The sequence below is a fragment of the Rhea pennata genome, chromosome 1, assembly GCF_028389875.1.
Source record: "Rhea pennata isolate bPtePen1 chromosome 1, bPtePen1.pri, whole genome shotgun sequence".
Lineage (NCBI taxonomy): Eukaryota > Metazoa > Chordata > Aves > Rheiformes > Rheidae > Rhea > Rhea pennata.
The window spans coordinates 144,474,239-144,496,468 of NC_084663.1; the positions used below are offsets into that span (position 1 = coordinate 144,474,239).

Consider the following 22,230-nt stretch of genomic DNA (forward strand, 5'->3'; position numbering starts at 1 on the left):
AATAGCCTGTTCCTGTAATATTCTGTCTCTGAACAGAGAAACAAAGTTTTCTGATGCTTCACTTACACTGCAAGCAGTATTTTCTTTGTATCTGATTGTTCAATGTAGTAAATACTGTTTTAAATGTAGAGATGGTATTTTTCTAATCTCAGCAGGAAAACATCTCAACTAGAGAAAGTCTGCCTTCTTTGTACTGTTCTAACACATAATAAAGAAAGGATATGTTGTTTCAAAAATATAAGCATATCTAAATCATATAGTGAAATAAAGATCTGATTAATGGTATTCTGATGCTTCTTAAGTAATTGTTTGGCATACTCTGAAATTTGAAAAATCTTGCTATAGGTGATTTGCCTGCTATGTTTTATTTGCCTTGTGCTTATTGAGAAACTTGAAACATAGCAGCTACTGACAAATACAGATTTCTTAGAAATACTACGCAGGAAGCAGGAATTTGGAATGGTCCAGAGGCAGACTAGTACTGTCAGAAAGTGCCTTCTGGGGCTGTTAAAAAGGATTGGAAAGACCTTACTGTGTATGATTAGATTCCTGCTAGCAGCTGTCTGCCATAGTTCCATTCCATAATGCTGGATGTGAGGAAAGTTAAGCTTGAAAATAATCTTGCTTTCAAAATAACTATCAAACTCTCACTTTTTGTACCATAACTTGAACTAATATTATTCCACAAATTTGGAGCTAGTCCTGGTAGGTTGTATTTTCATGGTATGTTCTGCTAGTCAGGTGGCTGTGATGACCACTAAAATCTGTGTATGATTTAGGATTTGAGATGCTTGAGGGTCTAGCAGTTTCACTGTGAGCGTCAATGAGCAGAGATTCAGCTAATACTGAAAATTGCACCTTACTTGTCTAGAAGAAGTTGCAGAACAAACTGACAGGGCAACAGATACCCCAGGGAAAAATGCTTGCCTCAACATTATCTAGAGAGGGAGATCTAGCTAAGGAGAAGGCAGTGGATTCAATCAGGTTTATTGGAAAGGGCTGAGAGGTTGTGGAAAGACAAATTTTTTATGAAGGGGATAAATTTTTTGTTTGTTTGTTTTGAGTGACAGAACAGTTTCTGGGAAGGAGAAAAAATGCTGTGATTACGGTCTAGGGATTTCAGTGCTATATTCCTGTGCTATCTGGCAGACCTTTTTACGTAGTCTGTGGGTCACATTTCAGTGACCTCACCTATTTGAAGTTACAATAGAAAATCCTGAACAAAACATTGCCCCAGGAACTTACATGGGGCAGTGGCTTCTGGTGGGATCAGGATTTATGCTGTTGATATATGTGTAAGTAAGTCACAGAAGACTGCCGGTTGTGCTCTTAAACAAACCATATCTAAACCCAGCACAAGTATATAGGTCAGCTCATAAAGGTGCTTTTGCCTGTTTAGCCAGCTCCTTGTTTCTTCATACTCCTGCCCTGCTTGGCACACCTAGTGCACTTGAAGAGATGATGCAATAACAGGAACAGGGGAATGGCTGGGTAGCTGCTACTTAGCAAATTTTGGCTTAAACCTAAGGTTCATTTCAGCTTACTACAGTTTACACTTGTTTACGTGGTATGTAATGAAGTGGCTTGTGAGTATAGACAACAGTTTTACAAAATTGCTTTTTTCAGTAGTTAAACTCGTGTTTGCTTGAGATTTAGCCTTTATTTTGCTTTGACTTTTTTCACTGAGCAGTTAGGGATGACTTCTGTTGAGTCACCTTCTATAGCCAGGAAGGTCCACAATGAAGTAATGAAATGAAGGGAATGATAGTTTGACAGCTCAGAAAAGTTTTTTAAAAAGTGTATGTATCTGTATCTCCATGAAATGTACTATTAGTATTAAAGCATCTTGAAGCTTTAACAATGTTTGCCTCCTAAAGATGGAAAATAGTGCTGAGGAACTGAGGTGTGGAACAGGAGAGATTTACTGAAGGCTGCTCAGGAAACTTGCTGCTAAGCTTAAATCTTGAGTTGTGCTTCTGCTTTACTCTTAATCATTTCCACCAGCATCTTCCCTTTTTTCATTGGGGGAGAGTGGTGCCCTCCACTGTGGTGCCATCAATGCTGTGTGTGCTCCTGCTCCCAGAGTGATCAAATATTGTTCTGATTAAGAATGACTTGACTTTGCATACCTTAGTTATGCTGTAATCTGTCCATCACTTCTTGCTGCTTTTTTTTTTCTAGCTAACAGTTATAGGGGGAGTTGGATTTTGATGAATGTCTGCGGTAAACTTTGTTGTAATAGCAGTGGAGTTAGCTTGTTTTTTGTGAGGTATTCAGTGTTCACCTTGACTGTCTTGATATCAGGCATTTTGTGTTTTACTCATCATGTAAGAGCTGCATAGTCCTTTATTTCTGTTTAATGCAGTGTAAGTGTTTTTTTTTTTTTTGTTTTTTTTTTTGTTGGCACAACTTGTTAGCTTGTAGTCAAACTTTATCATATATCTTCCACTTAGACTGCTGAGAAAAACAGTCTTTTGCTCAGATGGTCACCAAACCTTGCTTGAACCTAGAGCTCGAAGTGAATCTTTCAGTAGAGCCTAATCATTATAATGGATTCTGAATGTATTTTCCATGTATTTAGTCATAGTAACTGGGTTTTTTTAAATCACTACATTTGTGGTCTAAAATTTTCCTGATTGCAATTTGATGAATGTTTTCCCAATGATCTTGCAGTTCAGTCTGTCAGCATTTAGTGAATAATTGGGCACACCTTTCTGTCATACTTTGTTTTTGTAACTTTCAAAAACCTACATTTTCTCCTGAACCATTTGAATCTAAGTAACCTCAAAGATTATTCTAACAATGAAAATACTGTACTTTTCCTCAAAATTCTACTGCTGGTGCTACTGAAGTATTACAATGATTTATGCCAGAAGAAAATGGTAGTATAAATCTTCTACTTACTCCTTTATGATGATTAGCTCTGATCTCAAAACTTGTAATTTATTGTGGTACTGGTAATTGTGCATCTAATAGGTAAGTAACATTTAACTGTAAGGAGCAGCTTTCCAATTTGATCTTCCATTTATTGTTGCTTAACCAGTTCATATTTCATAACAAGTTTTCTTGTTTAAATTGATATAGCCTTATTAAAAACATTGCAAATAATCCAATGAATGTGTATTTACTGGGTTGCATCAATTGTATAATCTCTTCTTAGGATTTGGGAGGCAATTTCTTTTTTTTCAAATTGGGTTGTAGCAAAAATACTGTACTATTAGTTTGCTTGCTACTAAGGGAAGGCTCACTAGCTTTTCCTTGTCATGAATAGGCAAGGAAGGCAGCAATTTTTCTTTTTTTCAAGAGCTACTTTAATTGCTAATGCTTTGGAACATATTGTCAGGAGCTGACATGAACGTACTTTCTGCATAGAGGCAACACAGTGTTCCATAATGCACTGTAACAGCGCTTCAGCAAATCAATAACCTCATTTTCTTTTTTATCATTCCTCTTTTCTGTAAGTCATTGATATGCAGATACAAAGAAGTAGGGAAAGGCAGCCCCCTTTGGGAGGGAGGGTGTGGAATAACTTTACTTGCACAGAAACATTTTGCAGCTTTTCACATCTGAATGATCCAGTGCTTCATCAGCACTTTTGGACTCAGTTTTCACTATTTTCCCTATTTTATTTTGTTTTAAAGTGTATGTATGTTGTTTGCTGATTTGTATAATGGTCAGCCAAATCTTCAGTGCGTGTTTTGAAAGCTTGAATTTTTTTTGGATGGATTTTCATTATAGCCTTATTGCTGTTCTTCACAATCTAAAGAAAGCCTGCATTCATAAGGATTACTGCATCTGTGAAGGATGAAGAATAAGTAGTAATGATGAACTCCAGTGCTGATGAATGGATGGATTGTCCCAGGATTTTGTTCAGTTGGCAGTATGTTGTGATATATTTTGGCTGGCAAAAAGCGTTAGCTTTAGATAACCTACCAGTTTTAATAAAAGCATTAAAGAGTAGTGAGAGAGAATGTATTTCAAGACAGCACGTGATATATGTGCGTATCTCACGTGTGATTTTGTTGTTTATTTCTCACTAAAAGCTTGTAACTTTAGATTTTAATTCTACTTCCTATTGCTAGCTGTACTTGTCTTATCATACATACAAAATGCTGCTTGTGATTCCAAGTGGGATGATGAATTTTGTTGTACCAGAAACACTGAAAAAAGAAAACCTTGCCATATTGTAAGAGGATTAGTTGATTTTTTTTTTTTTTGAGTCTGAAGTGATCTTTGATCTCTTTGCAAATAGAAATAGTACTGCAACTTCTATGAGTTGCAAGCATTCAGATTCTGCTTTATTCCCTCAGTCATGTGTCTTTAGCCTCTAGTGGTGGTTGGTAGTAACTGAAAGCTTTACGCTGTTCTGATAAAGCAGTTTAGTGGTTCTATCCTGTGGTATTAGTCTCTTCTAATTACAGTGATCAGGAAAAAATGGCCACTGGGCAGTTGCTGTACTGTTACATAACATGCATCGCTTCCTAACGCTCCAATACCAGAGCAATTAAATAACATCTCATGCTGTCAGTGTGCTCTTAATAGACCAATCTGATTTTAGCTACTGCCAAAACTTTGAATCGGTAAAATATTAGAAAGCTAGTGAAATTTAATTTAAAATGTATAATTAGAATGAAGTTGCATAGTAATGTATTATTCAGGGTGTGGGTGACTTGTGCTAGGTACTGAATGTGCAGATTGGGATGGAACGGAAGCTTTTCATGACTTAGGTGTCCAAATCCATTATTACTAGTTAATTTAATACCTGCATGAGCTAAATATAACACCTGGGCAGTAGCATTGTCTACTGTGCCCTGTACTGATATTCTTATCTAAGTAATGGGATTTTTGCTTTTATGAGTTCTCTGTGATACCTTCACTAGGGAATGTGGGCACTTTAGCTGTTTTGGTTGAGTTAACAGCAAACCCAGAAACTTCAGGTGCTCACACAGCTGCTGACACGGCAAATGTTGGCAGTGCTTTTTGGAGACATCTGTAGCTATAGCCTCTTAGATGCAACCTTTCCTGAATGGTAACTAACTTGTGATAGTTTTGTTCTTAATGACAAGCCCCACATAAAGAGTCTTTAAACAGCAAGCTAAGAGCTTGAAAATGGTAACTATTTAACCAAGAGAGTGAGAGATATGCATATTTATTTATATATCCCTTGATGAAGGCATGATAGTGCTATGTAGTCCACCTAGGTGTGCATATTTTGAATATTGTTCTCTTGATTCTTCAGTGAAATAATCTTGCACGCAGTTGCCATCTTCAAAGCCTTCACTAATCATAGACTTGAGCATATAGCAATATATTTTCTGGAGATCTCTATTAATGCATATGTTTTTATCAGTTTGGCAGGAATCAGTGTGACTGCATTTCCTGACATCAGGGTATCTATGATTGTTGCTGGTAGAAGATGCTAGTTGAATATTTGTGCTTCTTCTGGCATCAGCTGCCCAACTGCTATCTGTTAGGCTCGATATTTGTTGGTATATTTATGTCACAGGTATTTTTTTCATGTTCCTATTTGATTTTGATACTACATACTGAGGGAAGTGGCCTGTGTAGTGTATTCATGCTAGCAAGCTTCCATGCTGCTTCCTGCATAGAAAAATCAAATGAAGATGCTCAATATTACTATGTTTCATGATTATGTGAACTTTGGAATATTTCATCAGGTCTTTTGGAAACCACAGAAGCAATGACTGTGTCACATGCAGAGCACAGGTTGATCTAGTATCTTTTCAGTATACATCAATTCTAAGGAAATTACCATCTCCTTCATGGGTGTATACTTTTTCTATGCTCCAGCTGCATAGCCCAATTTGTGTTTTTTCCTTGGGTTTGAGGATACTGTGGCTCTAGCAGTGATTAAGAGAAATTTCCCTGTATTGTGTGAGACATAGAGGGTATCCAAAACAACAAATATCTACATCCTCCATGAGATGACTTGCAAGGTCTAGTTTCCTCAGTTTTCTCTTCTTGGCTTAAAGAAGAGAGCTTGTGTGGGATATGTGGAACTCTCATGTAACTTTTCTGTAAAATTTTCCTCCTCCCCTCTCCTATTCTTTGATTGGGTATGTGAGGCCCAGTCACTGAGGGGTCACCGAATTCTATCTGTTAGATCCTATGACTTACAGGGACGTGTTTGTAGGGGAGTGCTATTATGCCATCTTGCAGGTGAGGAACTGTGGCAAGGGGAAAGATCAAAGCATTCCTTGTGTTTTTTCTTTCAGTTGTCCCTCTCAATGTCTAGGGCTTCTTTAAAATTAGAAAAAAAAAATCTGGTGCTCTGTGATATGCTTTTATAGCCTATCGTTGCAGCTTGGAAAGCACAGTGCTCTTGGAAACCAGGCCTCTAAATACCTTCTGATTCAGGAACGCACAAGTCATGACCACTTGTGAGGAATGTCTTTTGAGTGTTAGCATCACCAAGAAGACGCAAGCCTTGACTCCAGCTCTACGGGCTTCACCACAAGCCTTTATCACTTTTGGAAAAGACCCATCTTGTTAATGTCCCTTCAAATTTTGTAACAAGCAGGATGGGGGCCTAATATGCAACAGCCTCCTTTGAGTCATAAAAAGTCCGTTCCTAGAGTAAATCTGAGCTGTTTATTAGAATTAAACTGGGTTTAATTTTTGAGCTGTCTGGTCCAGTGCAATGCTCTCATGTTCTGCTTGCTGTTTCTTGAAATAAAGAGGTAATTTTCCAAGCAAACTGAAATGAAGTTTATTGTGCTGCATCTGCAAAATGGGAAACTTTAAATGCTTTATGTAAACATCTGGTGTTCAAGTGAAGGTAAAGTAAAGGTAGTAGTAACGGAGGGAAAGCACAAGTGAAGAAGTGCAGCTCCATTTAGTGTTGGTTGCAGCCTCTTCTTTGTAGTTAGACTGCTCTTGGTAATCATTTTTCTTGTCTTTTCCTGTCTGTCACAGTCCTGTCTGTCTTCACTGTTTGAGCTATCTCGTTGTGCCCTCCTTGTTCTAAGATCTCTGTTTGATTTGTGTTATGCCATGAATCTCTTCCTTGTACTTTTGAGTAAGGTAAATGTGGTAACCTGCAAAGATATTCCTAGCTTTCTAACTTTCTTAACAAATAGCAGAATTGTGATGGACACCTGTTTGGAGGTACTGATGAGCTAATTCAAAGCTTTCTTTCTAGTGTAATAAGTGATTGTTTCAATAATAGCTGCAATACAAAGTCATTTCTCTCTACTATCACTTTTTCATTCAAAAGTCTTGACTTGCTTTTCAAATCTCTTTAAAGTAAGTTAAATGAAGGTATTAAATTAAACTCTTACAGTAAATTGAATTTAAAGCACAGGCACTAATAAGGCAAATAACTCATACAAATTTAATTTGACAGAAATTGCCTTTATTTTGTGAGACATTTCCTTAGAAATTGGGAGTATGAAATGTCATTTCTGACAAAAATATTTTCTGCCTTTTATTTGCAAAAAGAACCCCAAAGTTAGACTCATACAAGTGTGCCTTTTGCAGTGTGCCTCAACATTAGGGGAGGATACTATAGAGACCACTCAGTCTATCAGTGTTGAATTGAAAACAGTCTTGAGTCTTGTTGACATCTCTCTAATTTGTCTGGCCTTAATATTTAATGAGACTGATACTGTGGTATCCAAGTAGTAAGAAGCAGTTCTTCAAAAATTATCTTGCAGCTTTGCTATAGTTCTCCTCAGACTCTAAATTTAGAGGTGTGCTTGCAACACTGTGTCTGATGGATAGAAAATCAGAGAGGTAAAGCTGCTTCCGTAAGTGAAATGACAACATTCACAGCTGCAGATAAAGGTCATCTGGAAAAGGTGGGGCTGCTCCATGAGGACAAACTTAATCTTTTTCTTCATCTAGCTGGAGGGTTGGGGAATCCCACAGAAATATGGTTTAGGCAGCATCTATGAAAATTAGAGCTTTTTATTTCCAGACTTCTGAGTTGAGCTCTCATTTTGTCTTTGGATACAGAGACATCAGTTTTCAATATTGCTGACTGTCTACAGGTTCCTGCAACTTTGACAGGGGTTATTTGTGCTAATAGAATTTCTTCATCCTCTGCACCTTGTAACCTAAAGTTGCTAGCTCAAGTTGGAGGTTGCTATTGAAACAGCTGCCTTTTCTGGCTTTCAGGCAGTTTAAGCAAATATTCTTTCTTGCTTCCTTCTGCAGAGCCTTACCTAGCAAGTTATTTTCTCTCAATTCTAGAAATTCATGCAGAAATTATAAAAATGTTTGTAATTATATTCAGAAATCTACATTCTATATATCACAGAATTAGTAAGGTTGGAAGGGATCTCTGGAGATCATCTAGTCCAACCTCCCAAAGATTTCCTGGTGCTGGTTCCACTGGGGCTTGAACCCAGGACCTTCAGCATGTAAAGCAGATGTGATTACAACTACGCTATACGTTGGCATAGTTTACCAAAAAAATCCATTCTAAGCATTGTAATGCTTCCAGATTATTTTTTGAGTAAGAAGGTGGTTACCTGAGTTTGAAAAGTAGTACTCTAAGTTATATGGTTTGGTAGCTATTATTTCAGTCTTCTGAAATTCTTCCCCCTGCATCTATTTTCTTATAACCCACGAAAGTGGCTTTTTAGGTCTTGAAAGTGGTTTTAACAAGTAACTAACTTTCTTTGACATCTAAATGAAGAAGATGTATATTTTCCAATTTTTATGGAGGCTTGAGTCAAAATTTGATTTCCCCCCCCCCTCTACTCAGTTATGCATCAAATTTGTAAACAGTTTGAGATCTGTTTTTACTCCTAACATGTCTTTAGAGTTTGAACTTAAATGTTTGATTTGTCAGACTTCAGTCAGTGCTTATATTTGGACACTGTAATTTGTTTTTCTTTCCAGTCGATTACTATTCTTTTTCCCACCTATCTCAAAGAACTATCTGAAAGATAAATATGTGGAAGCTGTTGCAAACTGCTAATGGCTTTTAAAAGGCAAATCATTAAATAAGAACACTTTTTGTAAAGCGCACCAAGTACTTTCAATGTTTGCAAAAATTCAGCTTCCATTTATAGCACTTCTGTGGATTTCTGGTTTATACAAATTACACAGAGCAGATCCAGGATCAGCCTATGGGCATAAATGAGCTCAGTTGTAATACTTTGAGACTTATTAAAAGGTAACACAGGCCCGAAGACTCTCACAGCTTTTGGGATGTAGGAAGTATTCTCTTGGGCTGAAAATCCCCCACCACTTGTGCGCTTAAAGCCTCAAGCGTATTGGGATTAAAGGAAAAGTTATCTTCTGATTTAGGGGCTTGGAGTGGGAATAGGAGGAGCAGGCAAACATAGGCTTTGACTGTTTTTTCTTGTTAGCCTGTAAGCTCGACTGAGTGGAAAAGGATGAGGTAACAGCTGTTTCCTGATGGCTCTGGATTAGTGCCATTTATTTATCCTAGTGGCTTCTCTGGTAAATTGTACAGAATTATTTTACCAAAACTGAACTTGGTGGAAGCAAAATGGAAGTTTACAATGAGTTACCCCAGATAGTTTACCTCCAGTGAAGCGGATATATGGTCTCTGTGTACTGAGGCAATTACCAAACAAATTTGTGGATTGTAAAGATATTAGTAACCCCCCCACACACTGCCCTTTTACCAGAAAATTCATATGGTGACCAATCTTGGAGTAAGTGCTACTTGAAGTTTCAAGAGATGATTTTAACTACGTTGTCTAAAAACAATAGTACTACTATGCAATTTAAAAATGAAAAGCCTGTAGTAAAGACTTGCATGTTCTCTGAGAGCAACTTTTTGGATAATCTTGACACATTTAGGTTTTCTCAGCATTCAAGTGCAAGGTGGTGTAACCTGTTACTGACACAAACCAGTGTGTGTTTTCTTTTCTTTTCTTTTCTTTTTTTTGTCTGTTTTATGGTAGATGTAAGCTAGAGAAAATGTACTGTATTATATTGAATGTTATGACTGGCATGTGTATTACTCTGTCAAGCGTTTTGTTAGTCTAAGAAAAGAATATATTTGGAGAACTGAAAGTGAAGTGAAACCAGAATTAGCTGATGCTGTGTCTTAATTTCACTTGAAAAATCTAAATGGAAAAGTAAAATTGAGGTCATGAGTGATGCCTGAGCAGTAATGTGATTGATGAATAAAAAAAAACAGTGTATGCAAAAATGGTAAAGGACTTGCTTGCATGATGGGCAGCAGTGCTTGGTTTCATGGCCTACTTATTCTCTGTGTTACTTTGCATGCGTGGGTGCAAGTCAGTCCCTTGCCCTCTACAGAGTTTTACAGAAAGTAGGAGTTGTTTGTATTTTCTGAGGACAAATGTACAAGTTACTAGTTTTTAACTTTTATGCATACAGCATGCAATTTAACTTTTTTTCACATAAAATTGTTGAAGTCAATGTAACTGAGCTAGTTAGATGTAGTTATCTCCTTGTGACTGTATTGGCAAAAATTATATCACACAAAACAATGTGAGAAACCTTGGAGGATGTTGTGATGGTTATCTGAAGCAGCCTTAAAAGTACAGTGCTGTAAAGTAAGTGATATAGAAAGATCCTTCTGGTCTTGGTATCTTTCTGAAAGAGTATCCACCCATCTTGGGATGTAAGAAATGCTTTGTAGTGATTATTTTGCATATGTTTAAAAACAAGTTTTATTTTGTTGAAACAGCTGGTGTGGAAAACCTACTGATTCAGTCTGAGAATCTCTGATTTTTTTGTTCTTGAATATGCATCCCTTTAAGAAAGAGAAGCATGTGGGGAAGAGGAATGGATGCCCAAAAGACAGTTTAAATACTTACATGTGTATAAAATGGCTTAGCTGATAGGAGCAGTCTCATGGGGTGCCTGCACTGTGATTCTGCTGCTGTAAGACTAGCCTTTGCAAGGATGTTTCACTCCTCACCTTTTCCATCCTGCTGCCAGGAGGACTACACCAAGCAAGCTGCTGTAATATTATCAGCTATCCTCACAGTTAGAGAGTCAGATGCTTCTGCATAGCGGGGGCCAACTGCTGTTCAGCTGTAATAAATCTAACTTTATTTGGTCTCCCCACAGCCTTTGGACTAGGAGGGCATGTGAGGTCATAGGTTCCCAATCACTAGTGAGAATAGCAGGGTTAGAGTTGAGATGGAATATGGAGGAGAGCTCAAATAAATATGATTACTTGGACACCATGCCAGTGCCATTGAAACTAAAAAGGGAAGGGACTGTGAAAATGGCACACAAGAACGGCATCTGAGATTTAGGAAGGTGGGCAAGGAGGCAACAGTCTGTAGTGGGGGCAGAAGAAGAAGGTAGTGACTGGGACCTGTAGGGTGGGGTAAGTTTGAGTAAGGTAAAACTGGTAGCAGTGTAGGGGGAGGAGGAGGGTGGTAACAGGCCACTTAGGTTGGGAAGCTCTCCACTGGGAGCTCTGCACAACAAGCATCTTGGAGCCTGTATGGGTTTAGGATATCTTATTTTTGCAGCCCTAAGCACATTTTTTCCTCTCTGATTCATGGGAATTGATCAGAAAGGAGGAAGTCTCATAAAGCTGCTCGTGCACTACAGAGTTCTGCTGAAGTCATGTGCCTGGTTGGTTCAGTTAGTACTAAAATAACTGGTTAAAGTTTCTGCTATATATGAAGGCAGAAAAGGCAGTCTTGATCAAGAGGTGGTAGTTCCTGGCGTGTAAAACAATGTGTGTCCGAATAGCTGGGTCAGCCAGTTAAATAGTTGTAGAGTGGGAGAGATCAAGAATTATGTTGTGTTTGTGGGAAGGCTATGGCAACCAAAGTGCTTGTGCTCACAGCAGTCACTCAGAAAGGCAAAATAGAGGCAACACACAACTCCTCAGCTCTGCTTTAGAGGAGACTTCTGTAAGCAGAATGTTATCCTTACAAGATGGAATAGGTTTTCTGTTGAGGTGTTGGAGGAAGGGGAGGTTGTAATAATGACTTCTATGATCAAACAAAATGATCACAAGAAAGGTGGCAAGATGACAGCTCTGTGGCTCTCTGTCTTTTGGATCGGTGTATTTCCCTGAAAGTCACAAATTTAGCTTATTTATAAGCACCAGGCAGTCTTCTGCCCACAGCTACAGAACTTGGAGCTTGCCTCAGCAAAAAGGATTTCCTCTGAAATTCCGTCAGCTTGACTACTTTATCTGTCCTACAGTTAGGAGATAGCTCTGTTGGTAAATGGATGTGGCTTGGAGCAAAAAGACTTTAGGGAAGAGAGAAATAAGTTCTCTTCAGACAACTTAAAACCTGTTTGATGTAGCGTTTAGTGCTGTCACTTTGCTCCAACTTCTTTCCATTCTTTTATTCCTAGCACTTTGCTTGGGCTGATGTCATAATCAGAAGCTCTCTGAAATATTTTTTTTTTTAGGATGTAGGACTCCATACATTTCCATCTTTTTAAACCTGTAAATATTTATCAGATGAATGAAGGCCTGAGACTGGGATACTAAAATCCTTTTAGCTACAGAACAGGCTTATCTATGGTTAACAGCACTCTGCAGCTGTCATAGAGACTTTGAAAACAAAGCCTTGCAGAGATGGGTATGTTTCCTGCTCCTTCCCCCTCCAGTCTCTTCTGCCTGTCAAACTCTCAAAATTAAATGACATTGTCAGCAAAGAGATTGCTGCTGCTTAATGAGTTTCAGCTGGAAGCCTGACTCTGTGCAGTGACAGATTAATAACCCTTTCTGCTGAAGTTTTATGGCATATATGTGAGTGGCAAGGAAAGGCACAAAAACAGTTATTGGCTGGGTTTCTTTAAAGCATGGAGGTTTCATTTCTTGCTAATGTCTCAGCCAGGTGATATTGCTGCAAAGCTTTTTGTAGCAAATAGCATGGGATTATTCTTTTTTGGAGTCTGAGGAAGTTGTAGCCTCCTGTGTGAGATAGGCCAACCATATCTACTATGCATATGCAAATCATGAGAAAAGCAGTAACACAGTAGAATGAATAAACAAAGTTCTTCTGTTACCTAACATAGTGCTGCTGCTCTTGCTGTTCTTTCCCTCAGCGCACCTGCTGGTACGGTTGCAAAGATGCCCAGGGGAAAGCATCTGAGTGTTCGGGATCTTCATCATGTTTAGAAGCCTGCATTGAAAGAGCTCTCTTCCTGCAGCTGGGGACTGGGACTAGTCACAGTTGGTGCTCTGTTAGGAAGCCATTTCTGTATGGAGTGGGGAAAGAGAAGCACAGTGTGACTGGAGCTAGTGTTTTTGTCATGGCCCATTGCTGCTTGTAGTTCTAGTATGCGTACAGCTTTCACTGCTTGGGGTTTTACAGCCAAGAGTGAATGCTTCTATTTCTGGAAGAGCAAAGCGTTTTTAAAAAATTTTGTGTCAAAGATTTTTACAGCAAATGCTATAATATCTGTGTTACATGAAACAATAGTTATGCAGTTACACTGTAAATGAACTTGAAAACAAATTAGCAAGGAGAGTTGAGATTAGTTACAGCCTCTAACAGTCTTTGTAATCTGACAAATATTTGTGCGTTTTAACTGTGATATCTAATTTCTTTAGGTTGAATGTCTATGAATTGTTTTATGTGACTTGTCCTCTTCCACTGAGTCATTGCTCAAGTTGGGAAATGGGTCAGAAACTCTGACTCACAGTCCCGTGCTTAGGCCAGAGACCACATGTTCTTACCACAGGGCATCTTTTTCTAGGGCTAAGCTTTCAGTTTAGGCTGTTGGACTTATGGGTGTTTTTCCAACTCAGTCTTTTTCTTGAATGTTAGATTCCAGGGAGGAATTCAAGGTGAATTTTTTCCTACTGATCATCACTTTGCCGTAGACTTCTGTGACTACCATCTTGCTAATAGTGTTTTACTCATCTCTCTAAGTTATTTGGAGCACTTAAATTTTTCTGGAGTTATAACTGTTTTGTGTGAAATGTTGTAATTCTTGATATCAGTGACTGCTGAAATTTGCCAAGCAGTCTTCCGTTTAAGATAGTTGTGTTTTTTAAATGACTTTTCTCCCTATTTTAATCATCTGCTTCATTCTCTAGTGCACGATGTCTACTTTTTTATATGTGGTTCACAAATTCTTATAATAACATGATCTGAAAATGAATTAGTTCTCCTAGGATAAAGCAGAACAAACAAGGAGGTTAGTCAGAAGGCATTTTTGACCATCACAGCCATTTTCTTGTGACATTTCTGCAACTCAAAGCCTGAGGAAAGGCAGGGATGTGCATGGTGTGCACATGTCCTCACAGTACCAACTGTTGAGTTAACTCATTGGCTCTACATTGCCATTCATTTTTTCTTCACTTCATTTTTTTCAATAATCTTTTCGAACTATAACATGCTGCTAAGAAAAGTTAGTATTTCTGAGGGCATCCCTACCCCCTCCTCCAACCCAGTTATCAGTAGCCCAAGGTATAAGAAGAGAATAGGGTGATCCTCTGTCCTTCACAGAGGAACTGGGCCTCCATCTCAAGCTGTGAATTGACCAAGAGCTCTAATACAACTATATGCAAATCCATAAAAAATGGTTATTGCAACCCAGATTTCTTTGGGTGCTTGCACAGCCATTACTAAATTGTAGTTACTGCAGTTCAACTAGATGGGAATCAAAGGGGGTAGGGGAGTTATTTGTTTGTTTAAATTCAAAGGATGTTTAGTCTCACTTTTTCCTTAAAAGCGGAATAAGTTGATTTTTACAAAGATGTCTGAAGCACAGATGCATGCATCTACATGGAAGAATTAGTGCAGAGCAGCATTAATCCACACCATGTTTACTGCGCTTTAACTTCCCTATCTAAACTAGCTCTAAGGCAATGAGAAAGCATTACCTTGCATCTGTGGTGGTCGGCATTTTAGATTCTCTATATCCCCAAACCTTCCTGTAGATTTCAAGAATTATCATTACCTGCCTTCATTCCCTGTCTAAAAATGCTCCTTTACTGAAATGAAATGAGGACTTGTCTTGCAGCTTATGATCAGCAGTGTAAATACCAAAGGCAAAGACTGTTTTCAAAGCAGTCTTCCCATTATTCAAGGCTTGCATCTTTTGCAGTCTGTGCTGCAGTGTGACAAGCTGACACTTCCCATGCTGGAAGTATTGTATTATTAAGAGAGTAGTTAATGGATTAGCGATACTTAGAGGTCTGCAGCACAGCAGCCACTTGCTTAACCCTTCTTCAAGGGGTGGTTGTTTGGTCTCTGGATTGCTAGCTCTTCTGTAGGTGATATGTAAAACTCTGATTTGATTACTTTAAATACAACATTACTGGCTCAGTTCTGGATCAGGAAAAGCTCTTGAATAATTTTGTTTGTTAGAAACTTTGAAACTTCCTAATAAATTGTTGTCAAAATTGGAGATATGGACTCCAAAGTTCAAAGGTTGACCCTGTATTAGACAAATGCTTCCTCTATTTGTATTTCAGGTTTATTTTAAATGAAATTTCGACTGAGGTATCTTGATGCACACAAATAAACATCCTATAGTAAAATAAGTGTATAGTATATGTATAGTAAATATAGTAAAATTGTTATTAATATTGTGGTTTATTATTATTGGACTTCTGCCTTGGACATTTAAGCATGATTTTCTTTCATCTTTCTTGCCAGGCTTTTCTTCATCTTTGATTCCTGGTCATCGTGCTGGTAAGAAGTTTAGCTTGAGAATATAAAGGAAAGATTTAGACTTTTAAATGTTATAAAATCCTTTTTACAATTTCTTTGTACAGCTTTTCAAAAGCAAACAAGCCTTTCACCCACCATCATCTTTGGCCAGTAGGAAACTGGTGTCCAAGTACCCAAAATAGGCTACACTCTCTTTCTCTTTGCTGGGGAAGGCAAGCCGTATGCAAGGTGAAATTGAGTCTTATCCCCAATAGTGTTGCCAGACTTGATAAACTAGGCAGTGATCTGCTGTGGTATCAGTATCAAACTTACTTCTATCACGTTGGAAGAAAAAGAAAAGACTACTAGGAAACTCTTCCTCTGTTACTGTAGCACAGTATCTGCTTTTATGTATCTGTGGCATTAACAGTACTTGAACATCTCTCTGTCATCCTTTTCTGTGTGCATCCCAAAGAGGAAGTTGTGGCCCTTGTTCCTCTGACTTAAAAATTCAGAATCAGCAGTGCTGTATCTGTTATTTCCTGGGGATGTGTCAGGAATTCTGGGGCTTTGTATTTTGTTCTTTCTTTAAATCACAAAGTTACTTCTAAAGAAATCTTTGCAGCATAAAGTACCTGTCTGAGGGGTCTGAATGTTTGTAGGAAAGAGTATGAATCACAGAATAATCTAGTTTGGAAGAGACCTGTGGAAGTCATGGTGTCCTACCCTCTGCTCCATGCAGGCCCAAGCAGATCAGGTTGCTCAGCACCATGTTCAGGCAAATTTAGGTCATTTGCAGGGATGGAGATTACAGCTTCTCTGGCTAGCTTGTTCTGGTATATAACTCTGTCATCGTTTAAAAAATAACTTAAATTTCTGTATGTGATCAGCTTTTTCTATGTTGCAACTTGTTTGTTGCCTCTAGTCCTAATCATTGTGCATTTTGGAGAAGTCTGTCTCACTCTTTGTTGTGTTCCAATTAGATAGTTGTACACAGCAGTAAGATCTCAACCTAGTCTCCCCTTCTTAAGGCTAAATTACATTTAATAGAGATTGTACTGCATGCAGTTAAAACCTCAGTATTCAGTGCCTGTTTGTTTGTTTTGTTTTTTCAGGGAACATATGAAAGAAACTATCTTGAACGGCTTGAGGTTATTCATTGATTGGATGCATCTTCAGTTGCTGAAAACTGTTGACTATTGAAGTGCTATGAAATCTCAGTTCTAATTCTTAAAAAAAAAAAAATGCTTGGAAAATCAAGGCAGAACTCAGTTCTGACCTGAGATGGGTGCTAGCCTTTGTGCATTCTTGTCTGAAGTCTTATTCTCGCTTCACGACTTATGTGCTCAAGCAAACAAAGGTGAATATGCCATTTAAAATGGCATATTGCCAGACTGATGTTGACTGTGTCCAAATTCAGCTTTTTATTAGAACTAGTGATTCTCAAAAAAAAAAAAAAAAAAAAAAGGAAAGAAAAAGAAAGAAAGAAAAAAAAAAGGTGCTTCTTCATGCTTTATTTCCAGCAACAATTTCTCTGTGTACCAGATATGTGATAAGTAACATGCAGGTAAGGTATTGGCTTATATGCTTGATGTATAAGAAATGAGAATAAAAGTTACACATATGCAAGGCATTAAGTATTAATTTTTGAGATTATTCTTTCTGAGACTCTGCTGTGAGTGCTGACATCAACTTGCCCTTGCAACGGTTGATGCACCCCAAGAGTTTCAAAGCAAGACTGTTCTCAAATTTTAAAGCATCTATAGCCCACTGTTAGCTTTTCCTCTTGTGACAGATCTGCAGTGTAAGGCAATGCTAGATCAGTGGCCCTAGAGGTTTCTTCCTGCAGAGCTAAAATGTTCTGGTGTTTCAGGCAAATATACGCTCTATTGATCCAAGTTCCTCATTAGCTCTTTATCAGTGAGTCCTTGTGGTGAGGAAGTCACTTGGAAGTTGTGCACTATTTATTCTGTATCCATTCTAGTTTCCAGCATCTCTTCTCCCTCACCTCCATGTAAGAGACAGTGCTGAACTGATTTCTGGCTTGTATTAACATGCTAGAAGTTGTTGCTAAAGTAAGACTAGCATACTCCACTGAGTTTGTCCATCAGACAGTCCTAAGTTGTCTTATTTTCCATTTTCGTTTCGAAGCTGCAACACTGACCTTCCACAATTGATTTAAGTCAATTATCTAGAGAGAATTTATGAAGGATGAACATGTCTTCCTTTTAACACGTAAGTGCCAGTGTGGAGCTTAGAAGGGCATCCTTTCTGAAGCTGTAAATCAGACTGTTCAGTCTGCCTGAAAACTGTTCAGGTTTTTTAATTGTTTGGGCCCTTGGGGATTTGAATAAATATATAATCTTTCTTAATGCTGCTTTATCAGGTGAGAAGAAAATATAGAAGTTATTCAACAACTTCAGGAGCTTCTTAGCATGTAGAAGACTTAATATTTAGTGGAAATATGAAGATACTCTACATAGTTTTCCTTGAAAAACTTCATAGGTTTTTGGACAAATATTAATGGCTTCAGGCTTTCTGCAGGTCACTTTCCTGATGTCAAATGTGCTTAGATGACGCATTTAATGTTAATGCAGAAAACCTATTATTTGAGGACTGTATGATAAAAATAGCTGTATGCCTGTACCACTGTAAGATTAGGGAACTTCATCTCCCAAACTATCAGTTACTTAGTTTTTGTGCTCGTGAAGCTTGGTGTGGAATCCATGTGGCCTCTGGCTGTTCAAAGCTATTTCCATTTGAGACAAAACCCTGTGTAGCTTCAGCTGCTTGGTTGTACCTTGCCTTGGTCTGCTGCCACTGCTTCTGATGACCTCCTGCTTCACTGGCACTCACCACCTTGAGGAAAAGCAGACCTTGGACTCGGCTGCATCCTGCACTTGTTATTTTGCTACAGTTATGGTGACTGGAGGAAAATGTGTAAGTGTGTCATAACAGGACTATAGCGAGGTAACATTCTAGCTTGCTATTGCAAGATGGACTTTCAATCTGCTTTTGCAGTAAGTTCATTGAATGATTGTCTTTTTGAGCCTGCAACTATTGTGTCTGTCACGATTTTCCCCTCTCAGTTCTCAATTTAGTAGCAGTCTAGATCTGGTTTTGTATGCTGCCATTACGTATAATCAAATCCGTGCAATTTTCATTCTTGCTTCTGATTTACTACAGGATTTTTAACTGATCCCAATTAGATCAAATTTTAATGTAGAAAACCTTCCTGATGCGTTCTGGGATCCTAGCTCTGACTAGGTATGAGGAGAAAGAGGCAAACAAGGTTTTGATAGTTTCATTAATTGGGTTTGTGGAAAATGTCTCGCATTATTCTTCGTGGTGCAAGTGACTTTAAGTTGGCAGGTTGTATCTGTTATTTTGTACATAGCTGCATTTCTGTTGCATCCAGTATATGTAGTTGTAAAATGTCCTGGGATCATTAGAAAGCATATTTGTATAAAATTCCTTATCTAAATTCTCATCATTTGACAAATAGATCTCTCTCCTGTGTTTTCTTTGAAAACATACTTCACTCTTCAATAAAATAAATCTTAACCTTCTGATTACTTTTTAAAGATCTTTTTTTCATTATGTTTTCTTCATCATAAAGAAGGTGAGACCAGAAGCTAACTGCCCACTGGAGACCCACAGCTAATATCTGTTAGACCTTCTTTTGCTTTAAAATTATTTTCCACCCTGAATTGATGATTAGGGATGTTCTTTTAGTTGACCTTTTTTCCTACTGTTTTTGTTTACCTTTTAGACTATACCTTAAAGATAAAAGGCTTTTTTAGTTGTCTCATTTATTTCTCTGATTACTGCCTGCTGAACTTTATTTAATATCTGAGGAAACAGATCTATGGATGCAAAGTGCGGGCCAGAGAGAGTAAAATTAGCATTAGCTACTGACTTGATAACACAAGCATCATTTCTTTTATTGACAAGAAGCCGTCCTCACCTCGCAGTTGTTTGGGACTGGGATTTATTACTGATTGTTTAAGAGGAAAGGGAATATTTAGTAAGTGAGTATCAGTTTGTTTACTTACCAGAGTAAGAACAGTTTGTGCCTATATTTTTATACGTCTTCTCTGGAGGACTGGAGTTTTGTTCTTAGTCCACTGTAAAAGGGTGATGCTCGCTTTAGACCTTATGTGCTTCTCCAGCCTGCTGGCTGACCACTTCATTAGCTTGCAGATTTTTTTTTTAAGCAAGCAGAAATGCTTGTGCCTATGATGCATCTCTCACTGTCAGTGCTTTCTTTTTGTAGTCTTTTTTTTTTTTTTTGGACTAGCTGAGTAATTCTTGTATTTCTGAATCTCATGTCTTGTGTCTCTTATGATTGCCCATTTTACCCTGTGTTGTTTTTGTGAAATATGGAAAATACTTCCAAAAGATATGCAGCTGACTCCTTGGTGCATCATCTGAATTTTAATTCACTACATATGCAGAATGTGGGAAATCCTACAGCTAGTATTGTTTGCTTGCTTAGAATTACCAGGAAAAAAAAGCTGCATCACTGCTGCAGCTCTAATATACTATGGCAGACAAGTTTCAGCTAAGTTGTGGTAATATATTTTCAGTAGTTGTCATTTTCTGGCAGTGGTATAGCCACACAGTGCAGTGGTATATCTATACAGGTGTAGATTAAAGGTGAAACGTATTTTATGTGTCTTAGTGTTTAGCCTGTAGTACAACTTGGGGATTTATGCCTTAGGGGTGTAAATAAGGGTAAGAAGACACATGACATTGAACATTAGTTGTCTCTTTAGGCAGACAGTAAATTTTACAAATTTATCTCTAGCAGTAAGGTGTAGGGCCTCAGTTTCTTTGTAAGAAACTGATGTTAACTGTTCACTGCAGAACGTTTGGTGCATCTAAGCTTGTAAGGTTCTTGCGTTATACCTTAGGTGATACTTGAAGCTTGAAAGTTTAGGTACAGGAGTGGCAAATCAGCCTTATGGATTTTTAACTCTCTTCCAGGACTCATTGTTGGGGTAATTTTGAGATATGGAACTCCTTCTACCAGTGGCCGTGATAAGCCGTTCAGCTGCTCACAAGAGAATCGGCCATTCACAACCCTGCTGGTCAATGTCAGTGGAAAGTTCTTTGAATATACCCTCAAAGGGGAAATAAGCCCTGGAAAGATCCACAATGTGGAGCAAAATGACATGTTGCGAAAGGTGAGGATAGACCATTTCTTGTCAACGTGTGCTGCCTGGCTGGGTGTTTCTCCTGCTTTGTGCTTTTTGTCTATACTTCCCTCCCTTCCTCCCAGTTGAATGCTAGGTAGTATTAAGTGTCTGTATTTCTGATGGTAACAAGATTTCAAGGCTTAATTCAGAAGCACCTTATGCATTATACTGCTACTAGCAAAACTCTGTGCTGTTGCCTGCATGTAGTTCTTTCCCAGATTCTTTGGTTGCTATTTAAGGCTTAATGAATGTTGCTAACATCTGTAGAATTCACTAAGATTAGCTGTATTAGGAAATACAACCTGATGCTTCCTTGTATAACATAATATAAGGAAAAATGACTACTGATTGTTTTTAGTGGTTTCTTTCCTAGAGTTTTTTTAATCTGTTTATTTTCAGGAAATAGTTACTGCTTTACATCCCCATAGTCCACCAAATGAGACAATCTGACATTGGGAATAGAATTCATCTGGCCAACTGTAGCTCAAATCTACTATTCGGGTTCAACGGCAGGAATTAAACACCTTTGACGTGTAGCAAAGGTAGACTTTGAGATATAGGATTTGAAACTTCAGGCTTGTAACAGAAAAATACTTTTTTTCTGCTGACTTACAAAGAGACTGTAGGTGACTGCTTGTATACATCTGTCTGCTATAGACGTCTGAAGTTAAATGGAATGAATGCCATTTGGGGAGTGAGTGTACATTTGTGTTCAGGTCTTCTAACCTATGCTTAGACAGTGGGTAAAGAGGGCATAGTTAATTTTATATATGTACAGGTCATCTGTCTGAATTTTAAATGTTGTTTTTGTTCCTTTCTCACTTCATACTTTTTCATGAATATCTGCAGCTTTCGCTGAGATACTTGCAAGTGATAGATGATTCAACTTCTTGAAAATTAGTCTTGTATCTGTGACTTGATTGATTTGTAATGACTATGCTAATGGCTAGACTCACAAAAAATATAAATAGCACTTCATCTGCAAATTCATACAATATCATGATCTGCCACAATAAGATATCTTCTCCAGCATCATTGCTATTTGTATGAGGGTGTTTTCCTTTAGACAGGAACAGTGTTTGAGGCCATTACAAGACTATTATTGGTGATAGATGTAATGTTTGTTTATTTAATAGCTACTTACCATGAAAATCTGCAGCTTTTTTTTTTTTTTTTTTTTTGATGCTTCATATGTATAGAGCTGGCCAGTATTTTGGAGGGTCAACGTAGCAAGTTGCTTGCTATTTCAACGAGCAAAAATTGCAGTTTTCAAAAAATGAAAAAGAAAACAAAGGAACAATTAGTGTGCCTGACTTTAATTGAGGTTTCACATTTTATTTTTTTTTTTAGGTAACGTTCGATCCAGAAGTTTTTTTCAACATTCTGTTGCCTCCTATTATTTTTCATGCTGGTTATAGCCTGAAGAAGGTAAGTATAATGAGTTCTGGAGGAAAATGTCCTATTCTTTT

The 22,230-nt window shown here is 37.9% G+C and overlaps 1 protein-coding gene across 2 annotated transcripts in view; it reads left to right on the forward strand.

Moving 5' to 3' along the window:
- SLC9A7 (solute carrier family 9 member A7) overlaps positions 1-22,230 on the forward strand; it is a 75,669-nt gene that overhangs the window by 14,232 nt on the left and 39,207 nt on the right. For both annotated transcript variants that reach the window (XM_062601553.1, XM_062601554.1), the window contains exons 2-3: positions 20,550-20,749; positions 22,112-22,189. In XM_062601553.1, coding sequence (XP_062457537.1) covers positions 20,550-20,749; positions 22,112-22,189 — 278 coding nt within the window. The remainder of the gene's footprint in view (positions 1-20,549; positions 20,750-22,111; positions 22,190-22,230) is intronic.